The sequence below is a fragment of the Thunnus thynnus genome, chromosome 19 (assembly GCF_963924715.1).
Source record: "Thunnus thynnus chromosome 19, fThuThy2.1, whole genome shotgun sequence".
Taxonomy (NCBI): domain Eukaryota; kingdom Metazoa; phylum Chordata; class Actinopteri; order Scombriformes; family Scombridae; genus Thunnus; species Thunnus thynnus.
This window is the reverse complement of record NC_089535.1, coordinates 1,693,159-1,717,821: the sequence shown is the minus strand read 5'-3', so window position 1 is coordinate 1,717,821 and position 24,663 is coordinate 1,693,159. Positions and strand designations below refer to the sequence as shown.

At 38.6% G+C, this 24,663-nt stretch overlaps 2 protein-coding genes across 2 annotated transcripts in view; one reads left to right on the top strand and one right to left on the bottom strand.

Annotated features, from left to right (window-relative positions):
• The window catches only part of LOC137170628 (uncharacterized), a 456,230-nt gene that overhangs the window by 282,638 nt on the left and 148,929 nt on the right, over positions 1–24,663 (bottom strand). The window lies entirely within an intron of this gene.
• Positions 1–24,663, top strand: part of LOC137170627 (uncharacterized) — a 139,985-nt gene that overhangs the window by 4,675 nt on the left and 110,647 nt on the right. The window contains exon 3 of the mRNA XM_067574135.1: positions 795–890. Within this exon, the coding sequence (XP_067430236.1) occupies positions 795–890 (96 nt within the window). The remainder of the gene's footprint in view (positions 1–794; positions 891–24,663) is intronic.

Sequence of the window (24,663 nt, the reverse complement as noted above, 5' to 3'; positions counted from 1 at the left end):
CGTCCAGTCTGCCCTCAGTCCAACATGAGAGGAAGAAGAAGTAGCTGCCCTGAGTCCTAGCAGTAATGGTGGATCCAGGCTGAATGCTGTTGAGATTGTCGCTGTAGGACTGTTAAAAGTATGTGTGGTAATATGGTAGTAATATGTGGTCAGTTTATCCAAATAACACCTGTTTGGAAAGTTGCACCTACATTGTCAGAGCAGCCAGCTGCTGCTGCAGACACTGGCCAGATGAGACATCAGCTGGTCATATCAGCTGATCCGATGAACTGCACTGAGTTGCACCATGAGACATTCGGCATCGTAGCACATCATTGTAAGCTGGATCTATATTGAAATATCATATCAATAAAATAGTTCTCTACTGGAATACTGTGTTGTAAAATGGCAGCAATTAATGTAAAGATGATGCTGTTTGGTAGAAAAAGTTGTTTTACTATCAGTGAGTTCTCTGACATGTTATGACTGACACCTATCCTAGGAGCATGTGTGTAACTATTCAGTTGTTACTCAGAGTTATGTTGTAATTTATCTCTGTGGAGGAAGGGGAAGGGATGTGAAATGTTGCCCCCTATTTGTGTAGATCAGCTGGACAATTCTTCCGTCTACAAGGAGGAATAGATGAGACTGAAACTGACAACACTTTGAATCTGAGTGAATAAGAAAACACCTCTCCTCCATTGTTCTCTTACAGATGATCTGTCTGGTTCTTAGATTTCAACAAGTGACATTCTGGTCAAAATTCAACATTTTATAGGTTTAAACTGTCTTTAATTTGTCTTTTGTTGTTTCAGGATCCATCAGCAGAGACCGGCCTCTCCTGCCCTCAGCTATGTGTCCATGATGAGTGACCAGTCCATATATCCACCTATAAGTTTTAACAGTGAAAGGTATCAACTTAAACCTGACAGAAAGGTGTTTCTGACGAAAGAAGTTATCCACATTAAAACATACAGACATACAGACTCTCAACATGTGTATTCATCAGTGTTGTTAGAGCTTCCTCTCCATTTAAAGATGATTGTGAAACACTTTATACTCAGTTCATTTACATTCCTTACAACAGCATTTAAAGTGGATTTAATGTTTTTATGACTGTTCTCGTTTGATAACCTCCAACAGGTTAATTAGACAATTTTATCCGTCATTAGTGCAAGTGCATTCAGGGTGTCCAAACCCACTTTTGCTATTTTAATGGTGGAAAAATGATTGCTGTGCCAGGTGCATGGTTAAAAGGGTTGTCCATAGTCTCCTAATTAATCATGGGTGTGTTTTGGGCGTAACATGCAATAAACCAGTCAGAGTGTCATCTCCCATTCCCTTTAACAGCCAGGTGCACTTGCACCTTGGTGGATTGCTATTATGATGGTGTATTTGCCAAGTAGTAAGAAGGAAGCTTCTCTGCAGAGGAAACGGATCTACTGGTGTGCAAAGTGAAAGCGCACGATCCATAACGAGCGCACTGCTGCTCCTGAACCCACCCATAACCAGCCCCAGACCACCAGTTTAACATCCTGTTCATTGATTTGTTGCAAATGTATTTTCGTTTGGTTTTTGAAAAGGTTTATTTTTTTAATTACAACCTTTCAACCTTCAATTATTAATGGAGTAACAGGTCAAATCAGCAGGGTTTTAATTGATGAAAGTATGGAAACCTGATCACTGTACTCTCCAAAATGTTAAAGAATATTTGTTAAATATTGTTCAGAAATTAAATTATTAATTTTAATCATGTAAAGAATCATCAACACAGTTATCAGGACTTGATCAGCTCTTCAAGGTTCTGATCCTGCTGCTGGCAGCAGCTAGAAGCTGTGCAGATTTATTTCCTTCGTTAGTTTAATCATTGTTTTCACCTCATTTATTTCCTCATGTCATCATGTATTGATGCAGCAGAAAAGTTGATCTGTGTCTGATCAGTTGTTGTCCGTCTGTTTAAATACCAGCGTGTATTACCACGATTTGGTCAAATAATTAGACAATTTAATCCGTCATTACTGCGATTAGTTCATTCTGATAAATATTATAATTAAGCATTATGACATACAGTCCTGTGCAAAAGTTTTAGGCACTAAAAGAAAAGTGAGAATTCTTACAAAAATATTGCTATAAATTGTTTTAATTTATTAATGAACTTCTTACAAAGTTGAGTAAACAGTAGAAACCTAAATGAAATCAATATCTGCTGTGAGCAGCTTCTCCTCGGTTCACTTTAACACAGTTTTTCATGGTAACTTGCAGGCAGGTTGTTGTAACCATCCTGGAGAAAGAATGTTGTTCTGTGGATTTATTATTTAAGCCATCTCAGGTGCTTCTTCATGTTAATCCCAGATTGACTCCATGATGTTGAGATCAGGGCTCTGTGGGGGCCAAACCATCTGCTGCAGGACTCATCATTCTTCTTGTCGCTGAAATAGTTCTTTATGACTCTAGCTGTATGCTCGGGGTCATTGTCATGTCATGAATAAATCGATCAGACACCTCCCTGATGGTATCGCATAATGGATAAGAATCTAAACATCTAGGGTGCCTAAAAGTTTTGCACAGTACTGTATATTTTCTAAAATCTGTTGATGTACACAATAATAATCTTTCACATTGTATTTCTTTTATTTGTCATCTTTTGCATGTTTGTGTCCTGCTGTGCGTCCTGTGTGTAACAAGCAGAGTGCATGTGGTGCAGCTGCCTGTGTATATTACTGTCTCGATAATGTGTTTTAAAATAACAGTGAAACACTGCGTCATTGACTTCAGACCAGGTTTTTGTTGGTCAATAGTGCAATCGCTCTCTGCTGCCTCAAGATAGCAATGCACCAACAACACGCCTGACCACACCTCACTTTAAGACCAACACACCCATGGGCGCTCTGATGGGTTCAGGTCAAATCAATACATTTATTTATAGTTTTTGTTTATGTTAATGTTATTGAAGCCAAATTCCTTGGCAAAACAGAAATTAAGGCACCCAAATATTTTAACCCTATGTTTATAGGGTTAATAATAATAATAATAATTGCTGTATTCTGGTTATAATTGTGTATGCAGGATGGGATTGACAAAGCTAAAAGCATCAGTAATAATTCTGTTTATCAAGTATATAATGTAGTGAAAATGTTTTGGTACATTAGGCAAAGATTTCAATTTTTCTTGACAAAGTCATTAAAGAAACTCAGAACTTGGTGTTTGGAGGTTTGAATATGTATTTTAAATGTTCTAACTAAAGGCAGTGGTATGTTATACAGAAAAAGAAGATCCTGTTAATTGACTGTAATCTGAGTCTCTGTCCTCACAGTTAAAACCAGAGCTCACATTTAGACTAAAATCCCCAAATGTGGCCGTTTGGTTTAACTTTATTTTATTCATATTCTACAATCACAGATGTCACAGCTGCAGTATTTATACTCCACTGTACTATTATTCATTTATTAAACCAGCCACTACTGTAGGCATGTATATGATTAGAAATGTGTTTAATTTGTCAGTTCGATGAGAAAAGAACATGTTGATTGAATCTTTGCTTTTTCTACAGGACTTATAACACAACTTATGTGGACATCATCTCCAAAAGTTCTCTGATCTCTTCAGGACCTCCTGATGTCTACCAGCTGAGACCAAAGGAAGAGAAGTTTGGAACTCTGACAAGAAAAACTGTTGGTGAGAAAAACCTGAACAAGGAAAACATAACCATCTTACTTGTAGGTGAAACAGGAACAGGAAAATCTACTCTGATCAACGCTCTGGTCAACTACACCATGGGAGTGAAGTTTGAGGAAAACATCTGGTTTGAGATTGTAGAAGAAGAGAAGAGAAGTCAGTCAGAGAGTCAGACATCAGATGTGATCGTGTACGAGATCTTTGGTTTTGAAGATAAAACTCTGCCCTTCTCTCTGACCATCATCGATACTCCTGGATGCGGAAACACCAGAGGGATTGAACATGATGACATCATCAGTCAAAGATTATTTGACTTGTTCCGCTCAGAAGATGGAGTTCATGAAATTGATGCAGTGGGTCTGGTGATGAAGGCGAGTGAGAATCAACTGAGTGACCGACTGAAGTACATCTTTGATTCAGTGACGTCTCTGTTTGGAAAAGACATTGAGAAGAACATCGTCGCTCTCATCACACACTCAGATGGACTAACCCCTGAAAATTTTCAACAAATATTTAAAGCTGAAAACATTAAATGTGCCAAAAATGAGGCGAATCAGCCCGTTCACTTCCTGTTTAATAACATCCAGACCACACAGAGAACAGAGGAAACAGAGCTTGCTTTAGAGTTTGCATGGAAGGTAACAGAGAGAGGAATGGAAGAATTCACAGACTTCCTGGAAAAATCTAAACATCAACAGAAGGTCCAGAAACTGGAGGGGATGAAAAGTCGAGAGGATGACAGAACCAGAGCAGCAATACGGTACGTGTTTGGTAAACTAACAGCAGTTAAAGATGCAGTGATGTAGGTGAACAACATCAGACAGCTGTGTGGACAACAAGCTCTACACTGTTCATACAAATGTTTAAACATCACAAACATTATTTCATTTTAATCATTTTAAGTGTGATGTTGATGTAAATATCTCCTGTAATGAAACAGAAGGCTAAATGATAAACTGAATCAAGTTATATTAAGATTGAAGGTTAGCACTACCAGCTGTTTGTCTCCTAATATTCACACAGCAGCAGTGGATGGAAACAAACATTCACAACATTTTCTATTGACCTGTTTCTGGATATTTGGTGAAAATTTGTTCTACATTTGGATGAAAATTTGACTAATGTCTGGAATTTGCTCTGCAGACGTTACTGGAAGCTATCCGTCTGCTTATCTGTACTGTTGGGAACAATACAGACAAAATGAAACAGCTGCTCTGATACACATACAAGACGTCCTTTAAACACAATTATTACTGATGATTTTAGATTTGTCATTCCCATGTAACACATACACAAGTAAAACCAGAATACAACAATTTTTTTTTTTTTTTAAATATTAAAAAAATAATAATTGCTGTATTCTGGTTACACTTGTGTATGTGTTACATGGGAATGACAAACCTAAAAGCATCAGTAATAATTCTATTTATCAAGTATATAATGTAGTGAAAATGTTTTGGTACAACAGGCAAAGATTTTAATTTTTCTTGACAAAGTCATTAAAGAAACTCAGAACAAGGTGTTTGGGGGTTTGAATATGTATTTTAAATGTTCTAACTAAAGGCAGTGGTATGTTACACAGAAAAAGATCCTGTTAATTGACTGTAATCTGAGTCTCTGTCCTCACAGTCAAAACCAGAACTCACATTTAGACTAAAATCCCCAAATGTGGCCGTTTGGTTTGACTTTATTTTATTCATATTCTACAATCACAGATGTCACAGCTGCAGTATTTATACTCCACTGTGCTATTATTCATTTATTAAACCAGCCACTAATGTAGGCATGTATATGATTAGAAATGTGTTTAATTTGTCAGTTTGATGAGAAACGAACATGTTGATTGAATCTCTGCTTTTTCTACAGGACTTATAACATATCAGCAAAGTATAAGGACATCGTCTCTAGAAGTTCTCTGATCTCTTCAGGATCTCCTGATGTCTACCAGCTGAGACCAAAGGAAGAGAAGTTTGGAACTCTGACAAGAAAAACTGTTGGTGAGAAAAACCTGAACAAGGAAAACAAAACCATCTTACTTGTAGGTGAAACAGGAACAGGAAAATCTACTCTGATCAGCGCTCTGGTCAACTACACCATGGCAGTGAAGTTTGATGACAACATCTGGTTTGAGATCGTAGAAGAAGAGAAGAGAAGTCAGTCAGAGACTCAGACATCAGATGTGATCGTGTACAAGATCTTTGGTTTTGAAGATAAAACTCCGCCCTTCTCTCTGACCATCATTGATACTCCTGGATACGGAGACACCAGAGGGATTGAACATGATGACAAAGTCAGTCAAAGATTATTTGACTTGCTCCGTTCAGAAGATGGAGTTGATGAAATTGATGCAGTGGGTCTGGTGCTGAAGGCGAGTTTGAATCAACTGAGTGACCGACAGAAGTACATCTTTGATTCAGTGATGTCTCTGTTTGGAAAAGACCTGGAGAAGAACATCGTCGCTCTCATCACACACTCAGATGGAATAACACCTGAAAATGTTCTACAAATACTTGAAGCTGCAAACATTAAATGTGCCAAAAATGAGAAGAATCAGCCCGTTCACTTCCTGTTTAATAACATCCAGACCACACAGAGAACAGAGGAAACAGAGTTTGCTTTAAAGAACGCATGGAGGGTAACAGAGACAGGAATGAAACGATTCAAAGACTTCCTGGAAAAATCTAAACCTCAAAAGATGAAAACAACAGTTGAAGTGTTTAAAGCACACATTGGAATAACAGCCTGCATCCAAAACCTGCAAGACAGAATCCAGCCGATTGAACTAAAGCAGAACAAGATCCAACAGACTGAAGAAGCTCTGAAGAAACATGAACAAGAGATGAAGAAGAATAAAGAGTTCAATGTAGAAGTTGATGAGGTCTACAAAGACAAAGAAGACATCAGAGGTGGGAGGAGGGGGTTGTTTTTTTATGACGCAGTTGTCACCTGTAACATCTGTGAAGAGAACTGTCACTATCCTGGATGCACAGTGGCCCGAAGTCCAAAACACTGTGAGGTCATGAAAAGAGGTCGCTGTACAGTTTGTACAGGGAAGTGTCCTGCATCAGATCATGTGAAAGAAAACTGGAGATATGTGAACAAGACCAAGAAAGTTAAGAAGACTCAGGAAGATGTGAAAGAGAAATATGAAAAGAATAAGGTAGATTGTGGACAGAAGAAGAGCCTTCTGGAAAATCTTCAATCAGAGATGGAAAAACTGAAATCAGAGAAGATTCAGCTGCTTACAGAGGTCTACCAACATGTGGAGCATCTAGAGCGGATCGCCCTGAATGTTAATTCACTGTCTACTCATCTCCACTTGGACTTCCTGATTGAGAAGATGAACGAGAGAGGAGACACAGAGAAGGTCATGAAGCTGCAGGAGATCAAAGAACGAATGGATAAAAAAAACAAAGCAGGGCTGCGATACATGTTTGCTAAACTAACAGAAGTTAAAGATGCAGTGATGTAGATGAACAACATCAGACAGCTGTGTAGACAACAAGCTCTACACTGTTCATATAAATATTTAAACATCACAAACATTATTTCATTTTAATCTTATTAAGTGTCATGTTGATAATTGTAATTTTTTTTTTTTCAAAGACACATAATCGTCTTTTAAATTTTAAATAGTGTGATTCTGGGAAACCGCCTCCTCTGTGATATATAACTGTTCATTTAGTTTAATGTTTAATTATCATTTGTTGATCCACTTCAGTGAAAGTAAAGCCAGAGTTTATCTTATAGTGACAGCAGCTGTTGGTTTTCTTGTTATGGATTCTCACATCAATCACTCTCATAGTTCAGCCTCTTTTCTGCTCTCAGCTTCATCAGATCAAAACTCTTCATCAGTGTGTTCAGCTGCACTTCAGTAACCAGTTTACAGTCGACTCTCTGCACTCAGCTGATTTCTGTCCTGTCATGTAAACCAGAAACCTGGTTTCTGTATCACAGTAGAGGATTACAGAAACCTGAGGTTCCTCGATCCTCACTTGAACTGGAAGTCGTTCTGCTCCGCCATCTTGCAGGTCGTCCCAAAGCTCTTATTCCTGCTCTGAGGAGCCATGAGTGAAGATACACAAGAGCCTTCACGTCTTTTACCGACCGACACGCCTCCTTATTGGAAAGCTGATCAGTAGGCTTGTTTCAGATGAACTGCTCCTTTCTTGTAAAGTGGAGGGATCAGGCGGCAGAATCAGCAGGAAGTGACAAAAAGCTGCAGTCAAGTCAGACAGTTTCCAGCAGCTTTCAAAGAATCTACAGGAAGTCACAGAAATATTTACATCCTGTTAGATCTGATCCTGATTTAATAAAATGTTATCAGAACAATCTACTCAAGCTCAGCTGATCAATCACTAACATTGTTTTAATGCTGATCTGTATGATAGAATATAAACTGTTAAAATGACCTATAATCAATAATCAAAACAACATTTATTTTGTAATCTCCAATATTAGACTATTAAATTATTTTACATAGAAATGTAACTGTTGCAGCAAGCGGATCACTGCCTGCTGGTCAACATGCTGACTGTAATCAGCTGATGTCACACTAATCAAACTCATTCACATCTCATTGATGAAACAAAGAAATTCTAATAAAATGAAATTATTATTTTTTTCTATGTAATTTAGTTTTTGGGAGAGATCTTTGTATAATGTTTTATCTTCTTATCTCTCCTGCAGGGATGTTTATTTACTTTAAATGAATGAATAGTTGAGTATATGCAGATAAAAGTGTGTTTGTTACCTACATGTGAATGTCTCTGTGTACATATCAAATGTTTAAATATTGTATAAAAACATTGTATTTTGTTATGCACAAATAAATAAATAAAGTAAAACACAAATCGGATCTAGAGGAAAAAAAGCAGAAATAGACATTATATCATTTATCTGTCAAATATTCAGACCGCTGGGGCTTCACATCAATAATTAAATAATGATATAATGTTCATATTGTGTCTGTTGTAATTTTTGGTTATTGAATGTTTTCTGTCTCTTTGGCTGATAAAAGTTGTCATCAACACATCTGAATTCTTAGTAGAAGATCAGACAACTGAAATCCAAAATGAAGATAAAATGTCATGTTGTTGATCAAACTCCTGAACCAATCAGCTCTTTGATCAGGTGACATCCAGGCTTCTCCCATCATGCCCTGATCCTTGCAGTCAGTGGAGAACAGCTGCAGCTGCAACAACTGCAGCCGACTTGATCTCGTCAGGTTGTTGTTGCCTACGTCTGCATGATGTCAGAGCAAGTTGGGATCAAATAAAACACAAATCCAACTGGCAAGAGTTTTACTGTCTAAAGCTGAGGGAATAATCAGATCTGTCTATGTGTTTTTATCATTGGAATACCTCCTGAAATATACAACAGAATAGATAAGATTTTATTTAATTTAATTTGGAGGAACAAGTGTCATTATTTAAGAAAAAATATCTTATGCAACATAAAAAGAAATGGTGGTCTGGACGTACTAAGTTTTAAAATGTTAAATAATGCTCTCAAAGTGAAATGATTAACTAATTTGATTATAGAAGAAGACAACATCTGGAATACCCTCCCCATATAAATATTTAGTTTAATGAATGGACTTATATTTTCTGCTTAAATGTGATTAAAGAATTGATAAGTTACCTGTTAAGTTATCAAATTTCCATGAGCAAACTCTGCTGGCCAGGAAACTGATTTACAAACATAATTTTTTTACCAACTAATTACTATATTTGGAATAACAAGAATATTCAATATAAAAATAAATCACTATATTGTGAAAAATGGATTTACAATGGTATTTATTGATTAAACAACTTGTTAATGCTGATGGGAAGTTACTAACAATAATGAATTCCTCTCTGAGTTCAGGTCACCAGTTATGCAGTGGTTTTTGATGCTTTGCTGAGGGCTGTGCTGCAGCTTCTCAGAGGTTCAGTAATCAAGGTTTCAATGATTAATCCATTCAATAGAGGTATATTCCTTGGAGAAGTTGACATTAAGAATAAATGCTTTAATAAATACATCAGGAATTACATATAAGCTGTAACTCTGCCCCCAGGAAGATTCTTTTGGTCCCCGCTTTATGTAGAAATGAATTGGCAGAAAATTTGGTTAGTTGGAGACAAATTTTTTCTTAATAACAAAGTTAAAGAGGTTTTCTTTTGCATTGAATATCCAGCAAAAAGGACATTAGAGAGATTAAGATTTAATATTGAATATTCTTGCAATTTCTGTGGACTAGAAGAAGAAACAATGTGTCATTTGTTTTATCACTGTATGTGTACCAGAATATTTTGGGTGGATGTTCAGCATTACATATATATATTCAGAATAAAGACATTTTTATATGTTTTGAAGGTAGTAAGAGGGGAAAAGATTTATATTTTTTATGCAGTTAATTTTATCACAAGAAGAGATGAGAGGACTTCAAATCAAATTTGGGACATTTTTATCAAGAACGCATCAATATGGTTCCACGATAAGAGTCCTGAAGAATAAGAAGGCAATTAAAACTAATTGTGTTTTTGATAAATTACTTATTGACCGATGATACATTATTTTGAATTTGTATTACTTTTTCAAAATATTTTTTTATAACTTTGTATATGTACACCTGGTATGGTCAGTTGTTTGTGTACATGCTGTTATTGTACACATGTTCTCTAAAATAAAGAGATAATTTTAAAAAGAATCTAACTTGTACGAATTGCGTGGTGATTCTGCAGCGGCTCATATCCATTGACTGAACGAGCCTGTTATATCAACGTCCGAGCAAGAGAGAAATCCCAACATCATTTCCGTTTCCAATTTACTGGTCAACTAGCTAACACACAGCTAACCATTTTAATACCTCGACTGTTTCCTTTCTGTTATTAGTTTAGTTACAATAAACTCCTGATAATTTACCTAAATAGATGCCATAATTACCAAACAGCAAACTTAATGTAACTGGCAGAGTTTTCTACCAATTTTTACCGTACCGTATAACAGACGCTGCTTAGCATGCTAATTTGGCTTTTAACAAACTTAAAATACTCAGATAAATACAGACTTTGTGGTAAGTCATGTTCATTATTTAATGACACTAATACAACACTGTAAAAACAATTTATTTTGTTAATTTATGTAATGGTGGCGAGATGTGTCTCTGAGAGCTCTGGTGGATGCCCTATGCCCCTCAACGGTGTAAAGAGGATTAAGTCAGTCAGTCAGCTAGATGTGTCACACCTTGCTGGAGCCTCTCTGTGCACCCTGGACTCAAGCAGTGATGTCATATGACTGGGGGTCACTCATCAGGATGGGGAGATGGTCAGCTCATCCCTCTGCCGACTCTTCTACCAGACCAGTCCAGGTTTTCAAACATAAACATCAGATTAAACATCAAGTACGACCATCTGTACATCCATCTCAACGTCGAAGGAAACGGTCCTGGCCACATGGATCTTCTGGAGTTCCTAATTACCCAGATGGTGGCCTTTTCTCTCCGCTGAGGTTGAAAGGAGGTTCCAGGTGCGCCGGGCCGGTGCTGCGGGGCTTAAGAGGAGCTTCTACCCTCTGGCCACCGGGATCCTGTATGAGATTGCTACATAGGACGTTTATCGTACCACAGAGCATGCCTGTCAAAACCTGCTTCAAGTTCAAAACAGTGTTTCATCAGCAAAAACACCTGGGCTGTGTTTTATGGGCTGCTCTTTGGACTACTGTTGGTACTCATTGCTGTATTGCCTGCACGTGTCTGTCTGGCTAGAGCAATCAATACTGATGAAAAACAACTGGGACACCGAGTGATTGAGCTTGGGTCTAATGCTGGCTCATGGCCAGCTGACACTCCTAAAGTGAGTTTTCATCATAACTTACTGGGATATTTTACATCCTGCGGCACGGGCGAGCCCAGGTACCAGAGCGAATCACTGATCCAGTGGACCAGTCATCTGCCACTCAATTTCAGAGAACAGCAGGTCTCCTCTTCATGCTGCTCCTGCTCTCCAGAGATGTTCAGCTAAATTCTGGACCAGTGACCCCTGGAACGCTATAGAACTTTGATGCTGATTTGTGCCCAAGTGTGTCTGGGACTCCTCTGGTGCCAGTGATGAATGAGCAGCAACTTTCTGAGTCGGGCTTCTCCCTTAAAAGACTAAACTTTGTTAACACGAGGCATGATGTCTCCATGAATGACTTTTTGCTACTGGGCTGTGGAAACCTTGATAGGTCCAGTGTTTCTCTCACAAAACCCGCTGCTGACACCACTGTGTGTCAAAACCCTGCAGTGAGGAAGCAGAGGTTATTCAAAACCTTCCAAACTGTCAATCATGCAAAAGTCTTATGGGACCTGAAGCTGAAACCGAGGGGGCTATACAGTGGACATTTTAACATCAGAAGAATTACTGCAAAGAACAATCAGCTAACTCATCTCATGTCTGACTCAAATCTGGACTTTCTCTGTCTGACTGAAACATGGTTGAAACAAACAACTCCTGCAAGTGTGTTCACGGTGCCTGGATACCAATGTTTCAGAAGAGACAGACCTGATGGAAGCAGAGGAGGAGCTTTTTTATGTGAGAGACAACATCGAATGTGAACGTCTGGTTTATAATGCGGGTAACATGTTAGAATATGTTGGGATGAAAATAATGTTATCCCAGCAAATGTTTTTTAACATCATAGGTGTCTATAGGCACCTGTCTGCAGATGACACTTTCTATGATCAACTCACAGAAGTCTTGAAAGAGTGCAATCTCAACAAAGAATGATTAGTTATGGGTGATTTTAATGTGAACTGGGAGGATAAAACTAAGAGGAAAGAACTAAAAATGATCACAGAGAAATTCCAACTAGAACAACTAGTAAAAGGCCCAACTAGGATTGCAAAATGCTCCAGCACACAAATTGATCTGATATTTACTAACAAACTAGAAAGAATAACTAAAAGTTATAATTTAATCACTGGCTTATCAGATCATAACCTGACCCTATGTGCAAGAAAACTGACTAAAAGTAGATTTAAGACCACGGCAACTAAGACAATGATCCTTCAATGCATACCCAGAGCTAAGCAAGAAGAATTTACCAATGAAATGAAAAGCTTGAACTGGAATGATGTACTTTCCTCTGATGATCTGGACTATGGCTGTGATACTTTTACTCACAGAATAAACTCTGTGAGGGAAAGATTTAATGTGAGGATACAGATAAAATGCAAAAATAAAAACAATTTACCGTGGTTTAAAGAAAATTTATGGAAACTAATGAAATCTAGAGATGCACTATCAGCTCCTTAAAAAGCTCCAAAAGTAGAGATGCTGTCCAATTTGACACAATGTTTGTTAAATCACACAAAGATATTTTAACTCCCCCTATTGCTCATTTAATTAACTTATCTTTTAAACACAACTCCTTTCCTGATGAGATGAAATGCCATTGTCACGCCTATTTTTAAATGTGGAGACCGCCTTGAAGCCAGTAACTACAGATCAATAAGTTTATTGCCAGTACTCTCAAAGGTTGCTGAGAAAGTTGTCATTAAAAAACTGACAGCATTTCTTAATACAAGCAATTTTGGTCTATATCGTATGCAATTTGGCTTTAGAGCAAATCATTCCACTGAAACCGCTACCTTGCACAATCATAATGTTTTAATATCGAAACTCTCTAAATTTAACTTCTCATCTAGAGCACTGGCATGGATGTCTTCATATTTATCTAATAGGAGACAATGTGTTAAAGTTGGTGACACACTGTCCAGTAACATGCAGTGCACAATGGGTGTTCCACAAGGGTCAGTGTTAGGTCCTCTATTATTTAGCCTATATATTAATGATCTCCCTCAACAGTGTCATGATGCAGAACTACAAATGTATGCAGATGACACCGTTGTGTACACACATTCAAAAACAGCTGAGTTAGCTGCTGCTAAGCTAACAATTGCATTGGAAAGGATCACACATTGGCTTGATCAATCATGTCTGAGTCTAAATGTTAACAAGACAATGGGTATGTTTTTCTCTAAGACCATGGTACAACCTCATAACACTGATATTCTTATGAAAGGTGAAAATATTGACATAGTTACTGATTTTAAATATCTTGGTGTGACACTGGATCCAAATTTGAACTTTAAGAAACATGTTTAAAAAACGGTTAAAACCATAAAGTACAACTTAGCAAATTTTAGACATATTAGAAACTGTCTGTCTTTGGACGCAGCCGAGATATTTATGCAGCTATGATTCTTTCCCAGATGTCTTATTGATCACATGTTGGGGGCAGGCTGGAGAAACAGCCATAAAACCTCTTGAGTCCTTATACAAACAAACTCTAAAAACTCTTTTTTTGTTGTTGTTTTTTTGCTTTGTACTGTTTGTTGTTGTGCTGTTGTATGTTTTTTGTTGGGGACTACAGATACAAACTAGCTTCAAGCTAACTCTGGTGCAGTGCATCTTCAGTTTTTCAAACTGCACACTGTTCCAATCAGTAAATCAATCAATCACAGTCACTGAGAAGTCGTCAGGCCTGCAGTTATAACTTATTATCAGTCATTAATAAAAGGTTAATTTTTTCACACATATGAATTCATAGTAAATTATCGTTTGTGCACATTATAATAAGTTGTTTTGACTTTTCAGGACTTTAAAGGCTCTGCAGTAATATGATGTGATCTGTCTCTGGTCTCTGAGGATCAAACTCTGCAGGCGAGGCAGCAGTAAAAGATTCTTCCTTAAGAGAAATGTTCAGACTTCCCATTGAGCTGTCAGTGTCTCCTTAAAGTTTAAGTGCTTTTACATTAAGTGTTCACAGTATTTTGTCCACCCCTTATGGAAGAACAAAGTCTTGTGAACAGACACAATAACGTTGAGGTTAATCATGTCTTCAAGGAGAATATATTCTTATGAATGATGTGTTTTGTCTGTTTAAAGGGTCCAAGACCCAGCTAGAGTCATTTATTACATACCTCAACATTAGAGAGAATAATCTCTTGTATACAGATCTGTTAAACAGACCTACTGCTATAAATACTTTACTAATGGCAGACTCTGATCATGCTTTAATGTTAATGATAGTCTCCTTTTAGTCAGTTTTGCAGATTAAAATGAATTTGCCAGAAAACTGGTGATTTTGTCAGGAACATGAATGAAATGAAAAACAAAGAGGATAGAAGAAATCTGTCCCACATGATGCTGCCACTAAAATAAAAGACAGATCAAGGTCTGATCTCTTAAAAAATAAACCTACAGTGAAATCAGATGAATGAATAATGTTTACAGCAGAGTATTCTACGAGTGCAGAACAGATAAAGGGAATAGTAACAAAACACTGGCATATACTTGAATCTGATTTTCAACTCAATGGTGCATTCAAAGAACGACCTCTTATGGTTTATAAAAGAGCTAAAAACCTTAGAAACCTCCTGGTTCATTCATATTTACCTCCTCTTCAATCAGTACCAGCCTGAGTTACTTTAACACCTACTGTATGGTTGTTGTAGTCAGTGTAACTATATTTACTGATGTAACAGTTTTAAACATCCTCACACAGGTAAAGAGATCCCTATAACTGAGTTATTTCATGTCACACTAAGTTGATCATTTAGCTCAGCCATTCTCAACCAATGGGCCGCGGCCCACAGATGGGCCTCAGAGAGCCATCTAGTGGGCTGCAGAGGTAGTGCAGTTTACAAAGCTAATTATTTTTATATCTAAATGTGCTCAATAATTCACATAAATATAAAAGATCAAATTCAAATGCATAATTTTAATGACCAATCACATTTTTAATATCATTACACCATCATCATCACAACACATCTTAGGTATACTGGCTGCAAGTCAGTACCCCTCTCTGTCAAAACGGGCAATCAAATTTATGTTGCCTTTCACCACCACCTATTTATGTGAGTCAGGGGTTTCCATTGTGACTGTCACAAAATCAAAGGCAAGGAACAAAGTGAAAGCAACTTGGATGCTACTCTGCAGGTCAGCCTCTCATTCATCCCACCACAACTTGATCTCATTATTTCTAAGAAGCCCAAGTATCTCACTGGGGGTGAGCAGAGTATTTATTTTGGTTACAGCTGGCAGTGGCATAACACATATTTACAGCCCAGTTTTTTGTCATGTTTTTTTTTCATTTATTTGGGAAGGTTGTCCTCAGAAATGTTTTAACAATCAGAAGTGGGCCTTAAGTTACAAAAGGTTGAGAACCCCTGATTTATCTCATCACTTTCCCTTGTGGAAAGTTATATGTTGGAAAGATGAGTAGATCACTGAAAACTCATATTGCTGAACATAGAAGCACTATTAGATGTAAAGAATGATCCAGTAGCAGCACATTCTGTTGAATTTAATCATCCTTTTTCCTCTCTAAGATATATTGGTATTGAGAAAGTATCACTCTTTTATCACTTACTTTCCTGGTCACCCCATGGATTAAATATAGATTATGACCTGAAGTGTTTTCTGTAATGTTCCTCTATTTATTGCATATTTAGTTTAAGTTGTGTATGATGTTCATCTTTTGAGCTGATGTTTAACGTCCTCTGTATGTCTATTAGAAATCTACTCAAATCTCATGTATTTTTTAAACATTTTAAATATACTTAACCAAAAAACTCGCAACGTAATATTTAAATCTCTACATGTGGTATGAGACATAGTGGTTCTTGTCACTTTATTTGAAGTGATTTGATTGGCTGTAGTTCCTGACGCTGTTTGTTACAAAGTTTTGATTCGCTGAAGGCCTTTTGATTGTTTTTCTCACCCTGATGATGGAACATGATTATCTAATCACCATCAGATGTGTTACTAGGTGTGGCCTACATAACATACCAGTGCCTGCATACTGCTATGATTGTTGATCTTGAAGAAGGGCTGAAGACCTAAAATGTCATCTGAGTACAAGAGAAATGCATATGGAGCCAGAGCTTTTTTATTACTCTGAAAGATCTCCTTCATACCAAACCAAGATTAATACATATAAATATTAATAATTCAGAAATTATACTAAGTATCACATGTTGTTTCATGGATTGAGATCTAAAACCTGAAGTCTAATGGTGACATTGGAAAAAATTATTTTTGTTCTAAAATGTCACTGAACACGTCTTCTTGTCCTCAGTGGAAACTGCACTCTTCACAGGAAAGGGGGTTTCAGGTTTTCAAATTTGAGAACTTTGGAACTAATTAGTAAAAACTATTTCCAAAGATTAAATAATTTATTTAACATTTTCCTCCCAAGATGGTCTTGCAGCAGTTTTGAACAGTGCTGAAAACGTTCAGTTACAGGAACAGTTTGATTCTGGATAAGACAGAAAACAATAGAACTGCAGGTCAGACTGGTCAGACTGGTTTATAGCTTCAACATCACATCAACTGGCAGACACTGCAGACTGCGTGAGGAGAAAACATGCTCAGTGTTTGTTAATGTTTTTATCTTTCCAAGACAGACCTCACTGAAACACAAATATCCTGAAGGTGTGACAGACACTAAATAACTTCGGTAAGTCTGATCTATTATGGATAAGGAGTCGATGAAGGGAGGCTAGAATTGGTGTAATTTGGTCAGATTTTCTTGTTTTAGTTCAGATTCTAGCTGAAGTATTTTAAACCATTTGAATCTTCAGACATTTGAATCTGAAGAATTTTAGTACTAGTGAGTGGCAGGCCTGAAACCAAAAGTTTATCTTTAATGAAATCAAGTGTTGGGGCACATTTTTTATTTAATAACTTAATAATTATGTTCACTTTTACTGTCACAGTCAAGGTAGTTCTGGTAAATTAATTTGTTGTTAGGTCTACAGGATTTAATTACTAAACTTTAAGGCTGCACCTGTTACTAACAAACCACACATATGATAAATACCTCTTTGCCAACAAAAAGTAAAGAGTGCATAAATATGAGAAATGAAAACCTGTGACCGTGACTTTACCCACAGACTAACATTTGAGAAGTGGAGGGTCAGAAAGTAGCCGGCTACCCAACTATCACAGCACCAATTTACAAAACTTCAGCAACTCTGATCGGCAAAGAAGATAAGTTGGTACAGATAAGGCTGTACAGGTTAATGTGGGTAATGATGGTTAGCAGTGTTCTCCAGTGCTAAGCATAACATTAGTCAAAGGCCATTAGACTCATGGCCAAAATACAGTAACACGTCTGTCTCAGGATGGTCGCAGCAGACCTTGTCTATTATAATCAACAGAAGCTGTGTAAAAAGCAAGTACTGACTGTTTGAAAATGATTATGATAAATACCTCATTGTACCAGAGGCAATGTGACATGGCAGTGCAACCTTGTGGAATTTTTTTTCATTGTACATTACAATAACTCAATCAAATCAATGTGTATCCATGATCCTGTAGTTAAAATGATCTAATTAATTAATTCAGTACCAGTTAATACAGCATAGGCTTCCAAACCCTGCATAACCAACTGCATTATCACTTGGCAAAACTCAACATGCATGCAGTAAAGGAGTTGGTGTAGCAGGTAGAAAACCCTGCTCTGTCCTGTCTATGTGACAAGTTACATCCGTGCCTGCTGTATCTCAGCTGTCACACGTCTGTTTTCCCTCAATAACCTTCATCAAGACCAGTTAACTGAACTGCCAGTTATGTTTTGCATTTGCAAAAACAATGTCGGACTCCGTAATTTTCTCTGGACCGCTGCCTAATCTGACCAGTGATGACATGTATAGCCGCATGTCACAATTCAACCGCTGGCTGTCGAGGTGGTGTCCAGCAAACGATGGGCTTCATAGATAATTGGCAGACTTTCTGGGGAAGACCTGGTCTGATTAGGGGAGACGACATACATCCCACTTTGGATGGAGCTGCTCTCATATCTAGAAATATGGCTGAGTTTATTAGTAGACCAAAACCATGACAACCCAGAGTTGAGACCAGGAGGCAGAGCTGCAGTCCTACACGCTTCTCTGCGCTTCCATTAGAGCAGTTACCCACCCAAAACCACATAGAGACCGCGTCTGTCCCCAAAACCACATAGAGACCGTGTCTGTCCCCAAAACCACATAGAGACCGTGTCTGTCCCCAAAACCACATAGAGACTGTGTCTGTCCCCCGACCACTTAAATCAATTAAATCCAAAGTAAACAAAAGAAGAGTCATTCATAAAAATCTAGTAAAAATTAAAACCACTACTGCAATAGTACAACAAAATAAGATAATTAAATGTGGACTCTTGAACATTAGATCTCTGTCATCTAAAGCTGTTTTAGTAACCAATTTAATTTCAGATCATCATATTGATTTATTTTGTCTTACTGAAACCTGGCTGTGTCATGAAGAATATGTCAGCCTAAATGAATCCACTCCCCCCAGTCATATTAATACTCACATTCCTCCAGACACTGGCCAAGGAGGAGGAGTTGCCGCCATTTTCAACTCAAGCCTAATCATCAACCCTAGACCTAAATTTAATTATAACTCATTCGAAAGCCTTGTTCTTAGTCTCTCACCCAACCTGGAAAACTTTACAGCCAGTTCAATGTGTCATAGTGTACTGTCCTCCTGGCCCGTACTCTGAGTTTTTGTTATATTTAGTCCTTAGTACAGATAAAGTAATTGTAGTAGGTGATTTTAATATTCATGTGGATGTTGATAATGACAGTCTTGGTACTGCATTTATCTCATCATTAGACTCAATTGGCTTCTCTCAGTGTGTAAATAATCCCACTCACCGTCTTAACCACACCTTCGACCTTGTTCTGATTTATGGGATTGAAATTGAACATTTAATAATTTTTCCACAAAATCCTATTTTATCAGATCATTTTTTAATAACTTTTGAATTCCTGTTACTGGATTACACACCATTAGACAAAAATGTCCTCACTAGATGTCTATCTGATAGTGTTGTAGATAAATTTAAGGAAGCAATTCCATCAGTATTGAATTCAGTGCCATGTCTCAATACTACAGAGGACTCTTATGTTAACTTTAGTCCCTCCCAAATTGATAATCTTGTTGATAGTGCTGCAGGCTCATTAAGAAAAACACTCGACTCCATTGCCCCCTTAAAAAGGAAGATAATAAATATAAGAGGTTAGCTCCATGGTATAACTCCCAAACCTGCAAATTAAAGCAAACATGGCGAAAATTGGAAAGGATTTGGCGTTCCACCAAAGTGGAAGAATCTCGCTTAGTCTGGCAAGATAGTCTTAAAACATATAGGAAGGCCCTCTGTAATGCCAGAGCCGCCTATTACTCAGCATTAATAGAAGAGAATAAAAACAGCCCTAGGTTCCTTTTCAGCACTTTGGCTGACAAAGAGTCATAAGTCTATTGATCCATGTATTCCTATAGCTGTCAGTAGTAATGACTTCATGAGCTTCTTTAATGATAAAATTCTAACTATTAGAGACAAAATTAACCACCTCCTGCCCTCAACAGGCACCGTTCTCTCCCCAAACACAGGCACCTTAGAAACAGCTGTAAATCCTGACATATATTTGGACTGTTTTTCTCCAGTCGACTTTCCTGAACTAACTTCAATGATTTGTTCAGCTAAACCATCAACCTGTCTCTTAGACCCCATCCCAAAGAGGTTGCTTAAGGAAGTCTTACTGTAACCCTGTTAAAAAGGGACAATAAATAGTTTAAATATGTTCATGTTTGATAAAATGTGATTAAAAGTATTAAGAATAATATGTCATGAAGGTTGATAAAGTTTGTTTAAAAATAGTTTAATAAAAAAGTTTAAAAAGATTCAAATATGCACTTTAAGATATTTCATGTTATTTTGAAAAGTCTCAGGGTTAAAGAGGAAGTACCGATTGAGAAAAGTGTAATTCTGGTAATTAATTGGTTAAGATCTGGCTAAACAGGAAGAGTGTGTATTTTGTTGTGTGAGCGAGAAACTTGACATGAAAGAGAGAGCGCGCGATACGGAGCAGAGAAGGGAGAACTGCCTGGCGTTTAATATGTTACAGTAAAAAAATATGCAGAGTACGGACACTGTTTATGAATAATAGGTAGAGATAAACGGACAGTGAGTCTCAAAGGACTGTTATTCAGTGCAGCACCGTGTTCGAGTTTAAAGGAGTACTTTGGCAAAGAGTGTTCAACGAGGAGCACAGCTAACAGCTAATGTAGCTCACATTAGCTTAGCTACGGACTTCATCTGCGTGCAGCTAAACCAGCTACGCAACTGGTGAAGTTAGCCTGCGGTGTGCCGGACCTGTTCAGGTGATCTGCGGTGAGTTCTACCGGGAGAGTGGGAGAAGTCATCTGCAGCCGACGTGGCCGCAACACGCTGGTCCTGACAGGAGGAATCGTCTACCTCATCCCATGTATCAGCAACCCGCTGGTATCGCACAGGGGACGAGGAGTACGCCATTACGGCAGTGAGTTGCCATCTGTTTTATTTCAGCGCTTTAGCGTGAAGCAGCCATTTTGTTTCTGGCTACAACGCACACAAGCATCGCTTCAGGCCTGCATCATTAACACTGGGTACCCATATCCTTTTCAGTTAGTTATAACTGCCGGCTTTAGGTGTGTTTCATTATTTGGTGGTTTTATAATGAGTGCACTCAAAAGGGGTATTTGAATATTAAGAAATTGATCATTTAAAAGGTACTGAAAAGTCTTTTGAACTTGAGTGTTATTTTTGTGTTTTATTTTCATTATTAAAAGAATATTTGTGTTTACATTTACAACAGTAAATCTTTAAAACTTACTTTTTTCTTGTCATTTGTATAAGTGTCTGAGAAATAGTACTGTTGATGTTTACCGACATATTGAGAGTACTTTTATTTCAATTGGCAAGTGTTTAGGAGAAAGGTATAAACTTAAAGGATACTTTAATTCTTATTTCATTTATCTACAGTTTTGATTAAAAACATTAAAATTTAGTATTAAAACATTCAGTGAGTAAATAAAAGTGTCTTACATTATAGAATAAATAGAACTTAGTTCACCAATATTATATTACAGTGTACTTGTCATTCAGTATTAGTTAATCTTAAAGAAAGAGATTTCTAAAACATAAAGAACTTGGGAAGCGTACCTCATAAAAATAGACCAGCCGTCTAGAGGGCGCTACATAAAATGGAGGCACCGCTGGGATTGTGGGTTAATTAATGCTGAAATTGGTGATTTGTGACTGTAAATTTCCTAGTGTGTGAACTATTCAACTGTGAAAAAAAAAAACAGCTAAACAGCTAACAGCAGCTAAAGTGTCACAATGTACAGGAACCAGCTGAAGAACTGGTGTCGAGGTGAAAACCTGGATGAGAGCCATGCCTTGCTGACCATCGTTCCTGAGAAGACAGAAACAGCACACATAGTAGAGACTTTGCAAACTGTAAAGTGCTTGGGACGGGTACAAGTGAGAGGAAGAATGTTAAACGAAACTACAAATGAAGTGCTGGTGCTTTGCGAGTGCAAAGAGAAATTGACTGATGCAGACGTCCCAAGTGAAGTTTTGAGCTCAGATGGACAAATTGCATGGAAAATATTCACTGTGGCTCAGAGCTCAGACCCTGAGTTGGACTTTAACCGTAAACTGCATGCTCTTCTACAAGCAGAAGGAAAGTCCACAGAGGATGTGCAGGCCTTGCTGACCCCGCACATACCTCCCTCTACAGAAGCCATCCTTCGTGCTGTGGGCGATCTGTTTGATAAGACTGTCAAGCCCTCAGCAGAAAGTGGAGGATACTGCCGCCTGCGGATCTTTTCCGGTATTGTGCCTACACCAGCAGGAGAGGAACAATTCGACCACTGGTTAGAGCAAGCTTACCTGATGGTTAAAGAGAGTGAGGGTTCTGCTAAAGACAAGAGGAGAAAGATAATGGAGAGTTTAAAGGGGCCAGCTCTGGAAGTGATAAAAGCAGTGCGTCTCTCCAATCCTGACATTGCCCCTGACAAGTGCCTGGAGGCTCTGGAAAACGCCTTTGGATTAGCAGAGTCTGGAGACGATTTGTATTTCACATTCAGAATGCAGCAGCAGCAACCTGGTGAGAAGCTATCTGATTTCCTCAGGAGATTAGAACGTTGCCTGTCCAAAGTGGTACAAAGAGGTGGTCTCACTCCCCTAGCCATGGATGGTGCACGGCTTGAGCAGCTTCTGAGGGGTGCAGTTAATGCTGATCTGATGTTAATCCAACTGCGACTGAGGGAGAGAAGAGCTAATCCCCCAACTTTCCCTGAGCTCCTGAAAGAAATTCGTTCAGAAGAAGAATATGAATCTTCTCGAGCAAAGCTGAACCATTCAGTGTATACAGTTCACACCAAGCTTCAAGAAGAAAACAAACACTCAGAGATACAGAGTTTGAGAGCTGAAATTAAAGAAGTGAAATCAATGTTTGCTGGGCTCTCTACACGGGACAAAGAGACACAAAATGAGAACTTTCAAACTAAAGTGAGAAATGTCCCAGAGACTAATGCTGATCCAGAAGTGATAGCTCTGAGGAAACAACTGAAACAGTTACAACAAAAGGTGAACTCCAGATTACCTCAATCGTCTACACCTTCTCCCACAGTGATGATTGTAAACACTCAAAACAGACAAGGGGCTGAGACAGAAGAGCGTTTCTGCTATCGCTGTGGCGAAAATGGACACATGGCAGGGAAGTGCAAAAACCCTGAGAACCAAAGCAAAGTGATCCAAAGACTCATTCAAGCTCTCAAAAAGGCTAAGACCCATAGCACTCAACCTACTACTGAGGTCCCCTCACCCAAAACTGACTGCACTGTGAGGAGGAGTGTAGTAGATCAGCTTGCCCCAACAGGCATACCAGAGGGTCTAATAGGGCCACCATCTTTGGAGCCTCTGAAAGTTAATGGACATTTGTGTGATGCATTACTCGACAGTGGCTCAAGAGTTAGCATCATCTTTGAATCCTGGTACAGGAGACATCTTGCTGATACTCCTATTCGCCCAGTAAGTGACCTTAACATTTGGGGTTTAAGTGACTCTGATTACCCTTATCTTGGCTACGTGGCAGTGGACCTAGAGTTTCCCAAAAGGGTAGCGGGTACCCCAACAGCCCTGTCAGCCCTGGCTCTCATTTGCCCCGATCCACCTGGTCCTGATCAGACACCTGTGATCCTCGGGACAAATACCAAGGCTAACCTATCCAAGCGGCTAGCCCAGCTGCGTGACGATAGAGTTGAAGGCACTGTAGCCCACGCCTTTGGCATACAGAACACTTTCCCAGAAACAGTGAAAGAAAAAGCTATTGACTTGTCAAATGAAGAGGATGACGAAATAGGTTGTGTAAAGTTGGAGGGTCGAAGCTCACTTGTCCTACCTGCAGGTGGCAGCATTAAAGTAGTCTGCAAAGTGGTGCTTGGAAAGTCCCTGCCAGATGACATCTTGATAGTAGAGGCCTCCAGTACAGCTACTCTCCCATCAGGCGTCATGCTCCAACCTATGGCAATACCCAGTAATGCTGTGGACATTAACCGGCTGACAGTTGTGGTTCATAATGAGTCGCAGAAAGAAGTGACCATTCCTGCCGGTGCTGTCCTGGGTCACCTGTGTGTAGCTGATGTGGTTACCACAGTGCCAAAACAAAAGCCAGAGACTGAGGATGCTTTTGATGTCAGAATGATCGACTTTGGTGAGTCACCTGTCCCCGAAACATGGAAAGCAAGGCTCAGACAAAAACTGTCTGAAAGAGCAGATGTATTCTCTCTTCATGAACTCGATGTGGGACTCGCCAAAGAAGTGGAGCACACGATCCGCCTATCTGATTCACGACCCTTTCGTGAACGCTCCAGACGCATCGCCCCTGCGGATATTGACGACGTGAGGCGTCATATTCAAAAGCTACTAGCTGCAGGCATCATTAAAGAGTCCAGAAGTCCATATGCATCGCCCATAGTGGTTGTGAGGAAAAAGAATGGGGATGTAAGGATGTGCATTGACTACCGCACACTAAACAGCCGCACTGTACCAGATCAATACACTACCCCACGCATCGATGAGGCTCTTGACTGCCTGTCGGGTAGTAAATGGTTCTCAGTGATCGACTTAAGAAGTGGTTACTAT